Source organism: Aulonocara stuartgranti (genome assembly GCF_965226115.1).
Source record: "Aulonocara stuartgranti genome assembly, chromosome: 13".
In the NCBI taxonomy this organism is placed as follows: Eukaryota; Metazoa; Chordata; class Actinopteri; order Cichliformes; family Cichlidae; genus Aulonocara; species Aulonocara stuartgranti.
This window is the reverse complement of record NC_138949.1, coordinates 33,735,665-33,753,507: the sequence shown is the minus strand read 5'-3', so window position 1 is coordinate 33,753,507 and position 17,843 is coordinate 33,735,665. Positions and strand designations below refer to the sequence as shown.

The 17,843-nt window shown below is 49.3% G+C and overlaps 1 protein-coding gene across 10 annotated transcripts in view; it reads right to left on the bottom strand.

Moving 5' to 3' along the window:
* LOC309720574 (echinoderm microtubule-associated protein-like 6) overlaps nt 1–17,843 on the bottom strand; it is a 68,365-nt gene that overhangs the window by 6,720 nt on the left and 43,802 nt on the right. For 3 of the 10 annotated variants that reach the window (XM_082557611.1, XM_082557608.1, XM_082557610.1), the window contains exons 15-32: nt 16,366–16,484; nt 15,854–16,040; nt 13,104–13,209; nt 12,434–12,527; nt 12,250–12,350; nt 11,814–12,016; nt 11,626–11,737; nt 10,720–10,847; nt 9,299–9,440; nt 9,050–9,202; nt 8,319–8,450; nt 7,730–7,818; nt 7,386–7,562; nt 6,840–7,074; nt 6,320–6,446; nt 1,661–1,739; nt 1,460–1,589; nt 41–139 (exon numbers count right to left, since the gene is read on the bottom strand). In XM_082557611.1, coding sequence (XP_082413737.1) covers nt 41–139; nt 1,460–1,589; nt 1,661–1,739; nt 6,320–6,446; nt 6,840–7,074; nt 7,386–7,562; nt 7,730–7,818; nt 8,319–8,450; nt 9,050–9,202; nt 9,299–9,440; nt 10,720–10,847; nt 11,626–11,737; nt 11,814–12,016; nt 12,250–12,350; nt 12,434–12,527; nt 13,104–13,209; nt 15,854–16,040; nt 16,366–16,484 — 2,413 coding nt within the window. Of the gene's footprint in view, nt 1–40; nt 140–1,459; nt 1,590–1,660; nt 1,740–6,319; nt 6,447–6,839; nt 7,075–7,385; nt 7,563–7,729; nt 7,819–8,318; nt 8,451–9,049; nt 9,203–9,298; nt 9,441–10,719; nt 10,848–11,625; nt 11,738–11,813; nt 12,017–12,249; nt 12,351–12,433; nt 12,528–13,103; nt 13,210–15,853; nt 16,041–16,365; nt 16,485–17,843 lie in introns of those variants that run through there. The other 7 variants (XM_082557615.1, XM_082557614.1, XM_082557612.1 and 4 more) reach the window with 5 other exon arrangements.

Genomic DNA, 17,843 nt, shown 5'->3' with positions numbered 1-17,843 from the left:
CCGACAGCGACACGCCACACACACAAACACCGAAGCGTACCGATCTGCCCGGTGGCGATGATGTTCTTGAATTTGGGGTGCTGGTTGACGGTCAGACACAGGATGTCGTCCGTGTGCTCCAGGTAGAAGCTCTGAGTTCCTGCAAAGACACGTAAACAGACACGTTTTACCTGCAAGGCACCAAATAAACTCCAGTTCTGGCTGAAGCTCAGTCGTCGCTTCATTCAGCACGAGTCACGGACACACTCGTGGTGTTTGTGGGGCTGCAAACGCACACATGCAGGTGAGCTAACGACACGGTTTCGTTCTAATGGATGGTGCTCTTTCTGGTGATGTCGTCAGAAGCTGTGCTTTTCTTGTGCAAAGCTCCGCCCACGCTGCCGGAGATCAGCAATCTGCTGCTACACGACAGCGACGGGCAACACTGACAGCAATCAGAGTTTGCTGATTTTAAGGTGCTTTTTTGGACCCAAAGCAAAAAACACAGGATGGCAACACCCAGGCACAAATCTGTGACTTTGTGTACCTGTGACGACTGCGCTGAGTTTTGTCTGTTATCAAAGGAGCGTAAGTGGTCATTGAAGCGTGCAGCACGCCGACCACTTTCCATCCAAAGGTGATTGCACAGCTCACCCGAGCCGGGTCCTGGTCTGTCACGTCTGTCATTCTGCAGTTAAACTGCCGTCCTGCAGCATCCGTGTCCTGATTTATGGACACGTGATCTGTGAGGTTTTGGCCGCACTCTGAATGTGGATCTCTGTGCAGCAACAAATGTGTAATTGTGGCTGTTTCCTCACAGCTGATCGCCGGATTGTCACAAACAGACTGCATGAAATTGCCAACTTGAGCCCACTTAGCCTCAAGCTGACAGCAGACACGTTATCGCCGTTTCATCACCGTCTTAATGCACCAAAGTTTGAAGACCGCCGGTCTCCATCTGCGAAGCAAAGACATCACAAGTCCACCGAACTCGGCCACGATCACTCTGTGCTGCAGCTTCCATCCACCTCAGTGTGGCTGCAGCATAAAACACGAACCGACCAATCACAGCCGAACGGCTCTGTGAGGTAAGAGGCGTGTTTTTGTTGATGAGATCCGGTGGAGCGCAACATCTTTGCTTCCTGTGTGCGAGCAGGTAGATACAACCTGAACACATTTCCACAGGTGTGCATGAAGCTGAGTCTGCTCAGCAGAAACTGTTTAACAACAACAACAATAATTTACCTGGTAAAACCGTTTTCACAAACATAAAAGCTTTTGAATATTAAATGTTACATCACTGACATCATGTTTCTGTGCAGCAGGTAGAAGGGGCACATGCAGAGATGCATTTACAGAGACTTTAACATCTTTCGGACACCAACGTCTGCCGACTGTTCGTGCGTCCGTCCTGCTGAAACAACCTCACGTTAGGACTCATCGTCCACGGCACGTCACTCAGGTGTGTTGTTTGTGTTACCGGTGCTCAGGCTGTGCACGATGGCGGTGGCGGCAGTGTGGTACACGATCTCGGTGCCGTCGTTGAGGTAGTGCAGGTTGTTACGACAATCGAAGCCCCGAAAACCAAAGACGTGGTCCAAGATCAGGTCCTGGAGAGGGAGAAGCGGACGGTGAACGCAGGGACAGACGGACAGACGGGCCGACGGACGGACAGACTCACCTCGACCGGCCGCTTCTTCTTGGACACGTTGTTTTTCTGGAGTTTCTCGGGCTGCGGCGCCGCTCGGCTCACTGGCGGCCTGGAGGATCGATCAGCGTGTCAATGAATCGGTCGATGAGTCAAAGACAGAAAAACATTCATTTACATGTTAAAGGACGAGATCAGAGACACACGGGTGGAGCACAGACATGGAGACAACATGAACTACACATCGGGGGGTTAAACAGCTGATCCGGCGGTGTGCTGGTGCTCCGCCCTCTTTCTGTGAACTCAGACCAGCAGCCATTTGGGTTAGAGCAGCCGTTCTGCTTCTGACAGAGTTAAATCACTCAGATTTGCTAACGTTACAGCGTCACTGTGCTCTTTGTTGTCTGTTGGCGACTAGAGGGAAGAGGCGGAGTTTAATGCAACCTTTCACTAAACCGAGAGCGTCGACCTGCCGAAGCACCTGAAACCTACAGGAGGAAGGTTCTGCTGCTATTCAGAGTAATAACTCTAGTAACTGTTGCAGTAATTGCAGGATTTTGCGGTGAGTGAACCAGGTCCACTGCATCGTCGATCGTCACGGTAACAACAGTTAAACTTCAGTATCCACTTATGAACCTGTTTCACCTGCACAGGTGCAACTCAAAGTGACAACAGGTGCACTGGAGGGGCAACAATGAGACCACCCCAAAAAGGAAATAGATTAGCAGGTGGTGGTGCACCCCCGTCAGCTCCTCCAGGATGGTACGGACCGTCTGTATCTCCCTGCACATGTGGAGGAGCAGACACCAGCAGACGTTACAGGAGCTGAGCTGCACAGGTGTCTGCTCCTCTGTGACCTCCAGCGGGTTACTCATGAGCACGTTTCGGACCAAACCGTCAGAGTCCACGAGGGCAGGTCCACCACCACAGCATCGTCCTCCAGCACGACTGGTTTGGACGTGGGTCCGCGGGGTCTGCACAGGCTCCTCGTTGGCAAATAAACTTTCGTTTTTAGCAACTGAAGCGAGACGTTATCGCTCAGTGCTGCGAACGGTTCATCAAGGCGCCAAAGCCGTAAGAGAAGTGGTGCATGACGGAGAGATGAAAGTGACCAAACAGGACGAAAATGCACTGAAACGTTTTCATGAAATGCCAGCGTGTGATGCGAACACGATGAAGAGGACGTGTACAGGCAGGCAGGTGTTACCTGGATCCCCTGGACAGCAGAGGGATAGAACCAAGGTAGAGCTTTAGAAACACACACAGTCACGCACTCTTATCTACACTTAGACTCAACACACACATGCACACACACATGCACACACACATGCACACACAGGCTTTCCTCCTCAGAGACACTGTGGCTAAAAGTACATGCTAACAAAACGCTACCATGCTGCTGCTGCTGCTGTTTAATGCTCAGGCTGCCAGCCTAACATGCTAGTGCAGCTAACCGTGTCAGCAGGCTAACGTGCACAGGTACACCTGTGGCCTCACAGCAGCAGGTGCAGCCCTGTACCTGAGAACTTAGAGAGCCTGGATTACTGTTTATCAAAGGGAGACACAGGTGGCTGCTGCAGTATCATCGATACCAAACATCTGATAGATGTTACTCTGAAGAAAACCCGACTATTCTCAGCCGAGCTCCCCATAGAACATCTTTCTCTGCTGATGAAGTCCCACAGGAACAGGAAGTGACATCCTGTCCTTCCATCAGGTGAAATATTGTTGTCCCAAAAGCCTAGAGACCGCTCCCTGAACATGGCGGCTGGTTTTGTCCTGACACTCTGTGATCTCTGTGGTCTTACAAACACAGGTGTGTCCAGTCGGCTCACGTTACCTGCAGTCAGGCTCCGAACATATTTAGGCCAAAACTCGATCCAACATAACATTATGAGCACTGACAGGTAACACCAATGACACAGAGCGGGTGAACATTTTGTCCTCAAAGTTGATGTTAGAAGCAGAAAAATGGGCGAGTGTGAGGCTACGAGCCAGTTTGGGTCAGAGCGTCTCCGAAACGGCAGCTCTGTGTGGGTCTGCAGGGGTCAGTTTTTATGGTCCAAAGAAGGAACAGCGGTGAAGCAGCGACGGGGCCGTGGAGGCCGATGCGTGTGAGGACTGAAGCCTGGTCTGTGTGGTCCGATCCAACAGGCGGGCTAAAGCTTCATGCTGGTTCTGATAGAAAGCTGTCAGGCTGACCCCCGTCCCCCATTGAAAGCACCAACAATGAGAACTGGACCACAGAGCGATGGAGGAAGGTCGCGGCCTCCTTCCTCCACAAACAGGAACGGTTTGTGCAGCACAGCGACAAGTTTGAGGTGTTAACTCTAATTTTTAAAAGATCGCAGTCCAGTCGAGCCTCAGTGAGATGTGCCGGACAAACGAGTCGGATCCCCGGAGGCTCCACCCCACAGCTAGCAGGACCTACAGGACCTGTTCACCTGCTGAGTCCACGCCTCGACGAGTCGTGGTGTTATGTCTGATCGAGGAAGAGTTTGAATGGATTTGTAAATGAGAGATTTCTGCTTTTGGGCTTTAATAAATGATCCAAAGTGGCTGCAGCTGAGGTTTTAATAGTGTGACCATCCACACAGTAAGTGTTGGCTCATACTTACTTGACAATGCCCTGCCTCCAGGGGAATTGCAAGTTAAAACACAGCAGAGATATTAAGAGTTTCTACGAGGCCAGAGAGCAGCAGCAACACTCAGGAACTAAGGGTACCACAGAGGGACAAAACAAGAGTTATCAGTCAGCACGGGCACCCTTTATCATTAAAGATTCTCCGGACTCTGAAACTTGGAGCCGCCCATTTTCTTCCAAATACCTGCAAGTTCTAGATTTGGTCAGAGATTCTGTCACTGAGGCGCTGGAAGAGAAGACGTGCACACCGGGAGCTTCTGTGCATGAACTCAGAGCACAGACCTGATGCTGCTACTCCACAGCCTGGAAAACCCCATTTCTACAGGCTGGAAAATCCTCACTTCATATAAACCCAGTCAAAGTTCCCACATGACCACCTCGCAATCAGCTGATTTAATGTTCTACAATTACTGTAGTATATTTAAAGCCTTCATGCACCCTGCAGGTCCACGGGGGTGGGCTCAGGTTTGTCCTCTTTTTAACCATCTTTACAGCTTTTTTGAGATGTCATAACTTTGTGAGTTCAGGAGAAATCTGCAGGGCTGAAAAACACATTTAAGCTCTGTGAAAATCTGCAACCAGATCAGTTTTACACCCACTCAATGACTTAATACCTAAAGCCCAGAGCTCCCTGTGTGGGATAGGTCGCTGCTCAAAACAAGTTCAAGCATATGAAAGGCCCCTCAGTTATCTACATTTGACACCAGGCTCAGCTTCTTCACAATAATTTATAATATGGTAACATTTTAACAAATAAACCTCATTTGTCTTCAGAAGAAGGAACCTGGTTGGTGCTTAGATCGATCTTTGGTCTGCAGCTTTCTGACCCTGCAGACACATTTGTTCCTTGAAGGTGCCCTTTGTTGTTGAGTGAACTGTGAACACCGATATTACAAACGCAGCCAGAAGGATCCACTCAGCATGCAGAAGCCTGAGCATGCACGAGCACATCAGCACACGGGCGCGCACACAGGGAACGTCACCTTCACTGAAACAGACAGCGAGGATAGAACATGTTGGAAAGTCAAACAAAGCTCAAGAACTCGTTAAAGGAAATCACAGAGAGCACGAAGACATCCTGCACGTTTAAGAAACCTGAGAAGTCTGTGGAGCTTGAAGCTGAGAGGCTGTGTTAAAATGTGTGGTCCCAGTGTTTATTATGGGTTTGCTGTTCGGGCTTCGACTGCATGATTTCTTCTGCCAGCTCACTCCCAGGACAGAGATGTAATCTCACAGAGTGACCTCTGACTGGCTGGAGAGTTCTTGATTACGATTTTCTGTTCTTTAGCCATTTTGAACTTCTTTGAAGCTCTTGTTGTATTTTTCTGGTTGGATGTTTTCGCTGCTGTCAGCAAAAGATTAAGATGTGAAGATTTCATTTGTACGAGTTTATCACGTCCTGTGTTTCTCCCTCTTTGTCCCGTCTTACTGTGTTAGTGTCTTTGACTATTACCTGTCATCTTGCTCGGTCTCAGCTTTTGAGTTTCGGTGAAGTTTTGTTCCTTGTTTTATTTTAGAGCATTTTCTCTTCAACTGTCTCTGATTTTCATAAAGATTTATTTTGTTCATATATTAAATAATTGTTACAAATTTGGACAAAACAAGCTACAGATTTTTTTAAATGTCATAAAGTATTCTACATGATTTAGTTTGCAGTATTAGGAAGTATCACTAGTGTTTTTTGCAATGTGATGTTTTTCATTAGTGTGCGCTCAGATATGGGAGCCTTTGTCATATTTTACCAGCAACACTCCGACATGTTTTTAATGCACCCGTCCCAAAATACAGATCCTGATTCATTATGATGGTAAAAAACAGAAGTGTGTGTGTGCACGTGTATGTGTGCAGGTGTGTGTGCACGTGTGTGCGTGTGCATGTGTGTGTGCACGTGTGTGTGTGCATGTGTGTGCGTGTGTGCACGTGTGTGCGTGTGCAGGTGTGTGTGCACGTGTATGTGTGCAGGTGTGTGTGTGCATGTGTGTGTGCACGTGTGTGCGTGTGCATGTGTGTGTGCACGTGTGTGCGTGTGCATGTGTGTGTGTGCGTACCTCTCCTCAGCAGAGAGCTCCTTCAGCTGTTGGTGAGGTTTGGTTCCTCTCATCGCTCTGATGCTGACGGCGTACATCTTCGTGGTGTAATCCACCGTCTTCTCGCGGGCGACGTCGCTGTCGTAGCCTTTAAACACACACAGTTACAGATCTGAGGGACGGCTTCTGGGTTTATGTTGGTGCTTCACTGAGAGGTCATGTGACACCTGGATCCAGACATTTTTGCATTGAAGCTTTCAGGCAGAGACTTTGTTCGTGTTTGTTTGGATGCATGAAGGTTTGTCTGTGTCTGCTTTATGATGTCACAGCTACGATAGCTGAGAGGTGGAGTACGGATAAAGGGCGACGCCATCGTGTTTGGTGCAGATCTGAACCTCGTTTTTTGAACTGTGAGCTGGTGCAGAGACGTCTGCTGAGTTTAGCACCAGCGCTGCTCTCTGTTCATGATGTTGCCGAGGCTACGATTAAAGACGAAACTGTAAACTTTGGATTCGTGTTTATCGAAACAATATTTTCAAACCTCCGTCCTCCTCGATGTCGTCATCCGACTCCTCGCTGTCTACGAGCGGTCGGCTGTCGCGAAACAAAGGCCCGTCCCCCTCCACGCTGACCACGCCTCCTCGCTCCCTCACCCAGATCATCAGGGCGGTGTCAGCCCCGCCCACCGTCAGGAGCGTGGAGTCATCCTGAGCCCAGCGGACGTTTGTGACCTGTGCGCTGTGGCCCACGTAACGCTTAAAGCGAGCGTACTGACCCTGCAGGAGGAAAGGAAGCAGGTCCTTAAGAGGAAAGGTACACACACTCAAACACCTGAGGTCAGAGGGGCACTCTGATTGGTCCTAACTTTACAGGAAGTCACACAAGTTATCCAAACTGACTTTTCTATCGCCACATTGAAACCTGGGAGGCTGTGGCTGAGAAAGCGCGAGGCGAGCACTTCAGAACAATCAGACAGCGTTGAACCCAGAGGAGTCGCCCCCTGCTGGCCACTAGAAAGAATGCAGTCTTCTCTGTACAGTGTGTGTGTGTGTGTGTGTGTGTGTGTCGTTGAGGTTGTGTGTCGTACTCTGACGGGATAGCTGAACAGTTTGAGGAAGCCAAAGTCGTCTCCGGTGGCGAGCAGCGCGTGGTCTCTGGTGAGCGACGTGGCGTTGATGTCGGTGATGTCGCTGTGCGTCGGCCAGATTCCCTCACAGGTGGAGCCCAGAACCGACGTCCAGCCGGCCCACTCGATCCGCTCCAGCTGCACAAACACACACACAACACGACACACACGGGTCGTTTCCACACGTCAAGCTTTTCTGTCTCCGGTACGAAACAAACGGACTCGTTCACGCCGCTGGAAATACGTTGGAGGCGTGACATCATGAACCCCAGCTCCTCCTCCTCTCGCTCAGCATGCACACTGACCTCACAGTTTCTGATGGTTTGTCGTTTTCCTCGCGGGGCTTCAAAGAACAGCTGCTCTTTGGCTCCCGTGTTGACCTGCAGCAGTTTACCTGCAGCACAAAGACAGCAGAGAAACATCGTCTGGACTAAGAATAACGCAGCGGCTGAACGCGCTCGCAGATCTCGCCGTCTGCTCGCAGACTCTCTGTGCATCATTCAAAATTAGCATTTACCCTTTAACTTAGTCCTCAGTCACATTAGGGACGGGTCGGTGACCCCTGATAACCTCTGGTTGCTATGGAAATATGGACCAATAACCTGAGCGTGGTTGTTTTGGTTGGTAGCAGACAGCAGCACAGTTCGCACAGAAGACGCCAACATGTCCGCAAACACTCACCGGCTGCTCACCGAGCGGGAAAAACCGGAGGATGCTCGTCTCCAGAGGCCCAGCGTTTACTCTGAGGCCTTTACTCTGTTAAACAGCGCCCCCTGCTGGGCGGAGGGCAGCATCTAAAGTGTGAAATTATGATTTAACAAGCACTGCTGTTGTCAGGTGTGTGCAGGTGTGAGAGCGACTCGGATGGGAGAGAGAGAGAGAGCCGTGTGCTACCTCGGGCGTCCCAGTCGATGTGCGTGATGTAACTGGACGCTCCTTTACAGATGCCGACTCTCTTGCTGCTCAGCACGTTGTAGATGTCCACGAAGCTGTCGTGTGACGCCACCGCCAGGTATTTACCTGAGTCTGAGAGCACGAACACCCGGAACACACACAGTCTGTCACATGACCCACAAAAGATCAGATCACAGCAAATCAGCACGTTCATGGCTCTGCCTTTAAGTTACAACAGTTCATGTGCACAGCGAAGCTCACACATTTACAAACACGACAGCCGTCTTTATAAAACCTCGCAGCGTGTGTGCAGGAAGGTGGTGTTCTGACTGATCCTCCTCTTTTTGTAAGACAGAAGTCAGGACAGGAAACTGTGGCTGGTTATTTTCACCCTCCATATCTACCTGCCTGACCTGGCAACACCTCAACAAAGAGCTGTGTTCATCTGGGGGGGTTCTGTAAAGCTTCTCCTGATGTGTTCGTCAAAGGGAACCGTTGATAAAAAAGCAGGCGGCATGTGATATAAGAGCCAACGGCTGCAGATGTTTCAGCTCATCGCTGCCACCAGCGAAGGAGGAGGAAACACATCAGCGGTTAGCACCGTGGCCTGGTGCGTTCTCCAGGGTGTCTCACAGTCCAGGCAGACACGTGTTAGCTTAACAGCTGATTTCAAAGTGCACAGAATGAAACATCTGCAGTAAATGACTGTGTGTGTGTGTGTGTGTGTGTACCTGGGGAAAAGCGGATATCAGAAATGGCGTCACGCCGATGGTGGAAGCTCAGCAGGTCCTCCAGCGTGTCTGCGTTCACCACCAGCACGCCGCCGTCGCTCAGACCGACCGCCAACGCTTTCCCGTCAGGAGAAAAGGCGCAGCAGCGACCGCCTGCAACACGCACCAAGTATCCGATTACTGGCAATCTGGAGCTGTGACGCGTTCAGGGACATTAGTAAAAGCGGACGCCCGTCCCGTTACTCTGACCTCTCTTCAGCTTGCGGACGGCCACCATGCGGTGATTGGCTGACGTCTCCCACAGCCGCAGCGTTTTGTCATCGCTGACGGTGGCGCAGACGGGGAGGAGGGGGTGGGGGGCCAAACCCCAAACCTCGCCCTCCATGTGACCCTACACACACACACACACACACACACACACACACACACAATATTACCATGATGATGTGAACGTGCAGCAGGAACAGGAGACACATGACAGGAGATGGCATTACCTCGGCCTCCAGTAACGCTGTGAGGAACCTTGGAGTCATGTTTGACCAGGACATGTCCTTCAATGCACATATTAAACAAATATGTAAGACTGCTTTCTTCCATTTGTGCAACATCTCTAAAATTAGAAATATCCTGTCTCAGAGTGACGCTGAAAAACTAGTTCATGCATTTATTACTTCCAGGCTGGACGACTGTAATTCATTATTATCAGGAAGTCCTAAAAACTCCCTGAAAGCCTTCAGCTGATCCAAAATGCTGCAGCAAGAGTCCTGACAGGGACTAGAAAGAGAGAGCAGATTTCTCCTGTTTTGGCTTCCTGTTAAATCCAGAATTCAAAATCCTGCTCCTCACATACAAGGTCTTAAATAATCAGGCCCCATCTTGTCTTAATGACCTTGTAGTACCATATCAGCCTATTAGAGCACTTCGCTCTCGCTCTGCAGGCCTACTTGTTGTTCCTAGAGTATTTAAAAGTAGAATGGGAGGCAGAGCCTTCAGTTTTCAGGCCCCTCTTCTGTGGAACCAGCTTCCAGTTTGGATTCAGGAGACAGACACTATCTCTACTTTCAAGATTAGGCTTCAAACTTTCCTTTTTGCTAAAGCATATAGTTAGGGCTGGACCAGGTGACCCTGAATCCTCCCTTAGTTATGCTGCAATAGACGTAGGCTGCCGGGGATTCCCATGATGCATTGAGTTTTTCCTTTCCAGTCACCTTTCTCACTCACTATGTATTAACAGACCTCTCTGCATTGAATCATATCTGTTATTAATCTCTGTCTCTCTTCCACAGCATGTCTTTATCCTGTCTTCCTTCTCTCACCCCAACCAATCACAGCAGATGGCCCCGCCCCTCCCTGAGCCTGGTTCTGCCGGAGGTTTCTTCCTGTTAAAAGGGAGTTTTTCCTTCCCACTGTCGCCAAAGTGCTGCTCATAGGGGGTCATATGATTGTTGGGTTTTTCTCTGTATGTGTTATTGTAGGGTCTGCCTTACAATATAAAGAGTTTGAGGCGACTGTTGTTGTGATTTCATGCTGTATAAATAAAACTGAATTGAATTGAAATCAGGTCCACAGGCACTAGACGTCCCCTCACCATGGAAACAGGTGCACACACACACACACACACACACACACACACACACACACACACACACACACACACACAGTATTCCCACCTGCACCAGTAGGGTCATGGGTCCGGTCTTGTCAATCTCCAGAACTTCTCCGTTTTTGGTTCCCACCAGGATGTGACCGTGACCCAGGGTGATGGCCCTGATGGACGGGTTGTCCTCCAGCAACAGTCCTGCACACACACACATCTCTGTATCGTCTTTTCTGGTCTCTGTTTCTGCTGTAAAGTCTCTCTGTAGTTGTTTTTCGGTCTGAGTTTCTCTAGTCTGCCTCGTTTCCTTTTTATAAAGATGAAGCTGCCGAAATGATTAAAGCAAAATCAAAAAGATCTCCCTGTGTCCTGGGCGATCGGGTTGGCTTAATTACTGTCTCTCTGTAATCGTCTCTGTGATCGGCTGAGCAGCCTGGACTAAAGGCGGCTCTTTCCAGTAACTGCTCTCTTTTCCAAACCTGGATATTTTTGCAGTTTCAGCTGCACGTCCACATGATGGCAGCGTTGGACAGAAGAGGTTCTGCTCCACAGGTTACATATGAAACTCCACCGAGTTACAGAGCATCTCTGTGTTGTTAGGAGAAAAACTGAAAACATGAAGTGGTCAGTGGGTTTGAGTCTCACCTGTCAGGAGACGCCACAGGTGAGCCTGGTACAGGCAGCAAACCCACTGGCTGAGGCTCGTAGTGACACAGCATGCAGATGTTTAACATCTGGCTGAGTTTACACCACGATCACGTTTCAGCATCAAACGTTTGCTTATTGTTTATCTTTGTAAACATCAGCTCAGCCATCAGAGTCTTTAAAAACTGATGACATCATCAGCCGTCACGCCGCTCTCGCGTGCTTTGAGCTGCGTGTCCAAACAGAATCTCAGACTCTGATTGGTGGGATCAGGGCACAGTCAGTCCACCTTAAACGATAAGGTGGAGCTGTAATCGTGACTGAATCTAAGCACCTTTCGACCCCGGGGACAGCACTGCTCTCTTGATGGCGTAGGTTTTCAGGCAGCGATCAAACATGTCGTCCCACAGCTCCACCACGCCGTCCTTCCCACCCGTCACAAAGCCCTGCAGACAAGCAGATGTCACTGAGTTTAAATACCTCACAGAGGCCGTGGGTGGGGTTCAGGTCTGCCCTCCTCACCTTGTCCAGGGAGAACGTGGCGAACACCGGCCCGTCGTGGGCCTTCACCGTTTTCAGCAGCAGCGGCTCCTTCCAGATGTAAACGTCTCCGGTGGCGGTTCCGGAGAACACCAGCGCCTCAGTGCGGCCGTAGCACACTGACATCATGGTCTCCGGCCGGCCGATGCTCCTAAAAGCGCCGCGCTTGAAGGTCAAACCGCCACCTGGAGGACAGAGGGGAAGTGCTCCGTCACACTGTGACCTACAGCACCCTGCAGCAGCTCCTCTAGTGTCCAGCAGGGGCTCCAGTCAGTCCCCACAGACTGCCAGGGTAAAACCTCACACCTGTAACGCCTGTACGGGGCCGGCTCACCTGCTTAAACTGGTGCCAGTTATGGCGAGCGGCTGTGGGATAAAAGCTAAACGACAAAGTGAAACATCGACGCTGCAGTTTTACCTGCAAGCTGCCAGAACTTGATGTGTTTGATTCCCACAGTGACCAGTTTGTCCGTGACCATGGGATTACACTTCACCACGAAGATCTTGTCCTTGTGACCCCTGAGAGAAGACGGACAGTCAGTAACCGTCAGCTGCAGCTCTGTGCAGGTAAACGTTAAGGTCAGCAGCAGACAGGCGAGTACCGGGCAGTGGCGAGCTTCTCTCCTCTCTTCCAGTCCCAGACGACGATCGAATGTCCATCATCGATTCCCACCGAAACCAGACTCTTCCCATCAGCTGTGAGAGGAAACACAGATCAGCTGTTTACTGTGAGTCCAATCAAAGCTTTAAAATAAGCTGGCGTGTAAAACACACCCACAGTTTTTCAGTCGTGTCGACCACAGTTTGCAGTGACGTCGAAATCTTTTGCAGACACAAAAATGTCGTGAACGCCTCCAGAGACGACTTTGTTTCATACGATGTTGACCGTTTTAGTATCTGTGAACTCTCAGGCTCGTTTTCTTAATGTCACATTGTCATTTACCTTTATTTTAATGCTTTTAATCAAGTTTTGATGTTTCCAGTGAGGTGGGAATGTGTCGTGTCCTGTGGATCTCTAATGCACTGTGCCTATAAAAGGTGGACTGAAGTGCGAGACGTTCACTCTAATTTGTCCTGTTTATTTTGTAAATTATGTCTCCATGATAGTCACAAAGGACCAGACAGCTGCTCCGCCCTCGTCCATCACCCCTGGTTTTACCAACATGGTGAAGACGCTCAGTTCTTTAAGTCTTTAAAGCAGGATTTTATCAATCACGGTGCTGCCATCCATCCTTATACACAGTGTGTACGTGCTCATATACACACACACACCTGAGAAGTCCAGCGCACACACTCCTCTCTGATGAAAGCCTTTGAGCAGAGAGAGGCACTTCAGAGTCTGGATGTCCCACACGTGGACGGCCGGGTCCCTCCCCACCTGCACAGCACCAACATTAAATGCGACGTTAAGAAGAAACAGCGAGAGGTTTGTGGCAGAGCAGACGAAGGTGCAGACGGTCTGAAGAAACTAAAGCTCCTGCAACACCTGCAGAACAACAAGTTTTAAATAGCAAAACATGAAACAACAGATAAGCTGATCAAAGCCGATTAATAATAGTCACGGCAACTCGGAGTGTCCAAAAAAACCTACACGGTGCAGTATGCAGTCCATAAAACTGGAGAAGTACTGCTTATCCAATATCCACCTTAAAATGATAAAAAATAGACAATCAGACAAGCCCATCCACTCATCCATCCATCCATCCATCTATCAATCCATGCATCCATCCATCCATGCATCCATCCACTCATCCATCCATCCATCCATCCATCCACTCATCCATCCATCCATCTATCAATCCATGCATCCATCCATCCATGCATCCATCCATGCATCCATCCACTCATCCATCCATCCATCCACTCATCCATCCATCCATCTATCAATCCATGCATCCATCCATCCATGCATCCATCCACTCATCCATCCATGCATCCATCTATCAATCCATCCATTCATTCATCCATGCATCCATCCACTCATCCATCCATCCATGCATCCATCCACGCGTCCATCCATCCACTCATCCATCCATCCATCCATCCATCCATCCATCAATCATCCATTCATCCATGCATCCATGCGTCCATCCATGCATCCATCCATCCATGCATACATCCATCTATCAATACATCCATCCATCCATCATCCATCCATGCGTCCATCCACTCATCCATCCATCCATCCACTCATCCATCCATGCATCCATCCATCTATCAATCCATCCATTCATTCATCCGTGCATTCATCCACTCATCCATCCATCCATCTATCAATCCATGCATCCATCCATCCATGCATCCATCTATCAATCATCCATCCATCCATGCATCCATCCACTCATCCATCCATCCATGCGTCCATCCATGCATCCACCCATGCATCCACCCATGCATCCATCCATCCATCCATGCATACATCCATCTATCAATCCATCCATCCATCCATTCATCATCCATCCATGCATCCATCCACTCATCCATCCATCCATGCATCCATCCATCCATCCATGCATCCATCCATGCATCCATTTATCAATCATCCATCCATCCATGCATCCATCTATCAATCCATCCATCCATCCATTCATCCATCCAAATATCCATCCACTCATCCATCCATCCATCCATGCATCCATCCACCCATGCTTCCATCCATCCATGCATCCATCTATCAATCCATCCATCCATCCATCATCCATCCATGCATCCATCCACTCATCCATCCATCCATCCATGCATCCATCCACTCATCCATCCATCCATGCATCCATCTATCAATCCATCCATTCATTCATCCATGCATCCATCCACTCATCCATCCATCCATGCATCCATCCATGCATCCATCCATCAATCCATCCATCCACTCATCCATCCATCCATCCATGCATCCATCCACTCATCCATCCATTCATGCATCCATCCATCCATTCATCCATCCATCTATCAATCCATGAATCCTTCCATCCATGCATCCATCCATCCATCCATGCATCCATCCATTCATCCATGCATCCATCCATCCATCCATGCATCCATCCATGCATCCATCCATCAATCCATCCATCCACTCATCCATCCATCCATCCATGCATCCATCCACTCATCCATCCATTCATGCATCCATCCATCCATTCATCCATCCATCTATCAATCCATGAATCCTTCCATCCATGCATCCATCCATCCATCCATGCATCCATCCATCCATCCATGCATCCATCCATTCATCCATGCATCCATTCATGCATTCATCCATCCATCCATTCATCCATCCATCTATCAATCCATGAATCCTTCCATCCATCCATCCATCCATCCATCCATCCATCCATCCATCCATTCATGCATCCATCCATCCATCCATCCATCCATCCACCCATCCATATATCAATCCATGTCAGGGTCGCAGGGACCGTGTACACAAAGCTTTGTGGCCACAGACGACTGTCATCTGCACACAGGAGAATTTGAACATCCTCACAGCCCAGTGTGAGGTCAGTAATATACAAGCTAAATAACAGAGGCCCTAAAATCAATCCTTGCGGCACTCCAAATGTGCAGATTTGGAAACGTGGAGCATGATCAACAAAACTCAACTTTATCCAAATAAATACCGATTATGGATAAAACTAAACTGTCTTTAAGTCACAGCCCAGAGACCTTCCAGGTCCGTTTACACCACAGGTGTTGAACTCCAGGCCTCGAGGGCCGGTGTCCTGCAGGTTTCAGATGTGTCCTTGATCCAACACAGCTGATTTAAATGGCTAAATGACCTCCTCAACATGCACTGAAGTTCTCCAGAGACCTGGGAATGAACTCATCATGTGATTCAGGTGTGTTGACCCAGGATGAGATCTCAAACCTGCAGGACACCGGCCCTCGAGGGTTGGAGTTCGACACCCCTGCTTTAAATGCTAAAGTATCTTTCTGTTCAACATTCGATTGTAGCCTTAAACACAGCATCATCCATCACAGTCCAGACGACCACGTGACCGTCGGTCCCGTGTTTGCCTCACCTGTCCCGTGGCGGCGTAGTCCTTCAGCGGGTGGATGCTGAGGCTCAGGATGTCATCGTCGTGGCCCAGGTAGAAGCGCTGGCTATGCAGCTGACGGTTGTAGACCACGCCCACCGCTGCTACGTGGTACAACACCTCCCCGCCCTGCGTGTAAAACAGGTTGTTCCTGCAGTCGTAGCCACGGTAACTGCACAGAGAAATCATTTTTTAGTATTGCACAGACACACACGTGTGATCATGCACATCTTTGGCTGATGCTGTTTGCAGTTTGACCTGATGGTGGCAGTGTTGTCTCTCTGTTACACCCACAGAAACGTGTCTGTGTGGTTTCTTATTTTAATGTCTTGTAGAGGATAAACGATGATTATGCTCAGCGGTGTGTACGAGATTTTAACACAACACCGTTATAATAATATCTAATATCACTCAACCGCAGTAAAAACACGCCCCACGTGTGACCTTTAATGACATAAAGCTTGCATGTTACAACGACCACAGGCCGGCTGAGTTACCCGTGAACAAACTGCAGTCGCAGGCCTTGGTCCGGTCCTTTCTGCCTCTTCAGAGATCCAACCTGCTGCTTCTTCTCTCTGCTCTGCTGTCGCAGCTGAGGCAGGTCCTCCTTATACACCTGCGCAGACAGCAAACACGCTCCAACGCTCACGTGGAGGTAATCCAGACAGGAAACAGACATTTACACTGAAAGGGTTCTTCCTCTGGAGAGCATGAACGCCCAACACTGCTGCTGCTGCTGCAGAGGATCAGAAGCTCAAAACACCTCAACGTACACATGCAATGAACAGATTTCAGATTCAGGGTGATTTTCACTTCTTATGAAGAGAATCGTATACAGCCATGCTGATTATCCCGAAACCTAATCTTTATTTACCCAGGAACACCGGCGACGGATAAAAACATCCCGGATGAAATCTGTTCAATCAGCAGCAAAACAAAGTGAGGCAGCAGGTGCAGGTGAGACAAAGAATCAGAAGCTTCTGCAGGAGCTGCGATGCTCAGGAACAACACGTGCAGCCTGCAGTAACCAGCTCACCTTCAGCACATTTACCAAACATTTCATTGATTTTGCAGCTGATTGCAGGCGGATGGAGCTGCGAACCCCAACGCCTTTTTTCTCAAACTCAGTCCGAGCTTCAGAGGAAGAAGAAATAACAAGTCTCCAAAGATAAGGACCGATACCTGCCCACACTTCTCTGATAGATGTGGGTCAGTGAGATGGGAGCGCACCAAGAATAGCCCTGTAAATAAGCACATCGCTGAGCAGAGCGTTCAACCTGCGACGGCGGTAAAAGCTTTCAGCTTTGTGACGACTGCATGTGTTAGTGCTGCAAAGCTGCAGTCAGTGCTGTGTGTGGAGGCTTTGGAGGACAGGAAGTGGTAGATCTGCTGTCCACACGCTGGCCTGCTGAGCTGCAGACTGCAGTGCCTCCACCCTCAGCACACAGACTGCACCTGCTCTTTATGTGCCGAGGTCGAGTCGGCGTGTTTGAGACTTTCGCAGGGACCGGCTTTGCTCCCTGGAGGTTTGGGACTGGCGGCGCTCCACTTTCCCTTTGCTTTCATTTACAAAACGCTGCAGAGTCACGGCGGCTGAGCGTTTAACTGTGACCGGAGACGATTCGGTTGCTTCGACTTCACCTCCAGAGACAATAAATCAAAGCCAAACAGCTCCTTGAATTCAGTTATTGACTTTTATTTTAATCTAAAGGAGAGCACTGAAACCTCTCTGCACTTACTGCTTAATAAACAGCACTTAATGCTGATGTTCAGTTATTATGTTCATGCCAGTATGAAATAAAGCAGGTGAGCGAGCCAGCAGCCTCGGCTCAGACACATCTGTTCGCTGGTGTTTGAGAGTCTGACCATTTATCAACAGTCTGTGAGAGACGAATGTTTCCAGTGTAAACAGCCCATCAACAAGAAAAACGATTATTATTGGCAACAAGATATCTATTAGCATCTAAGAGGAACA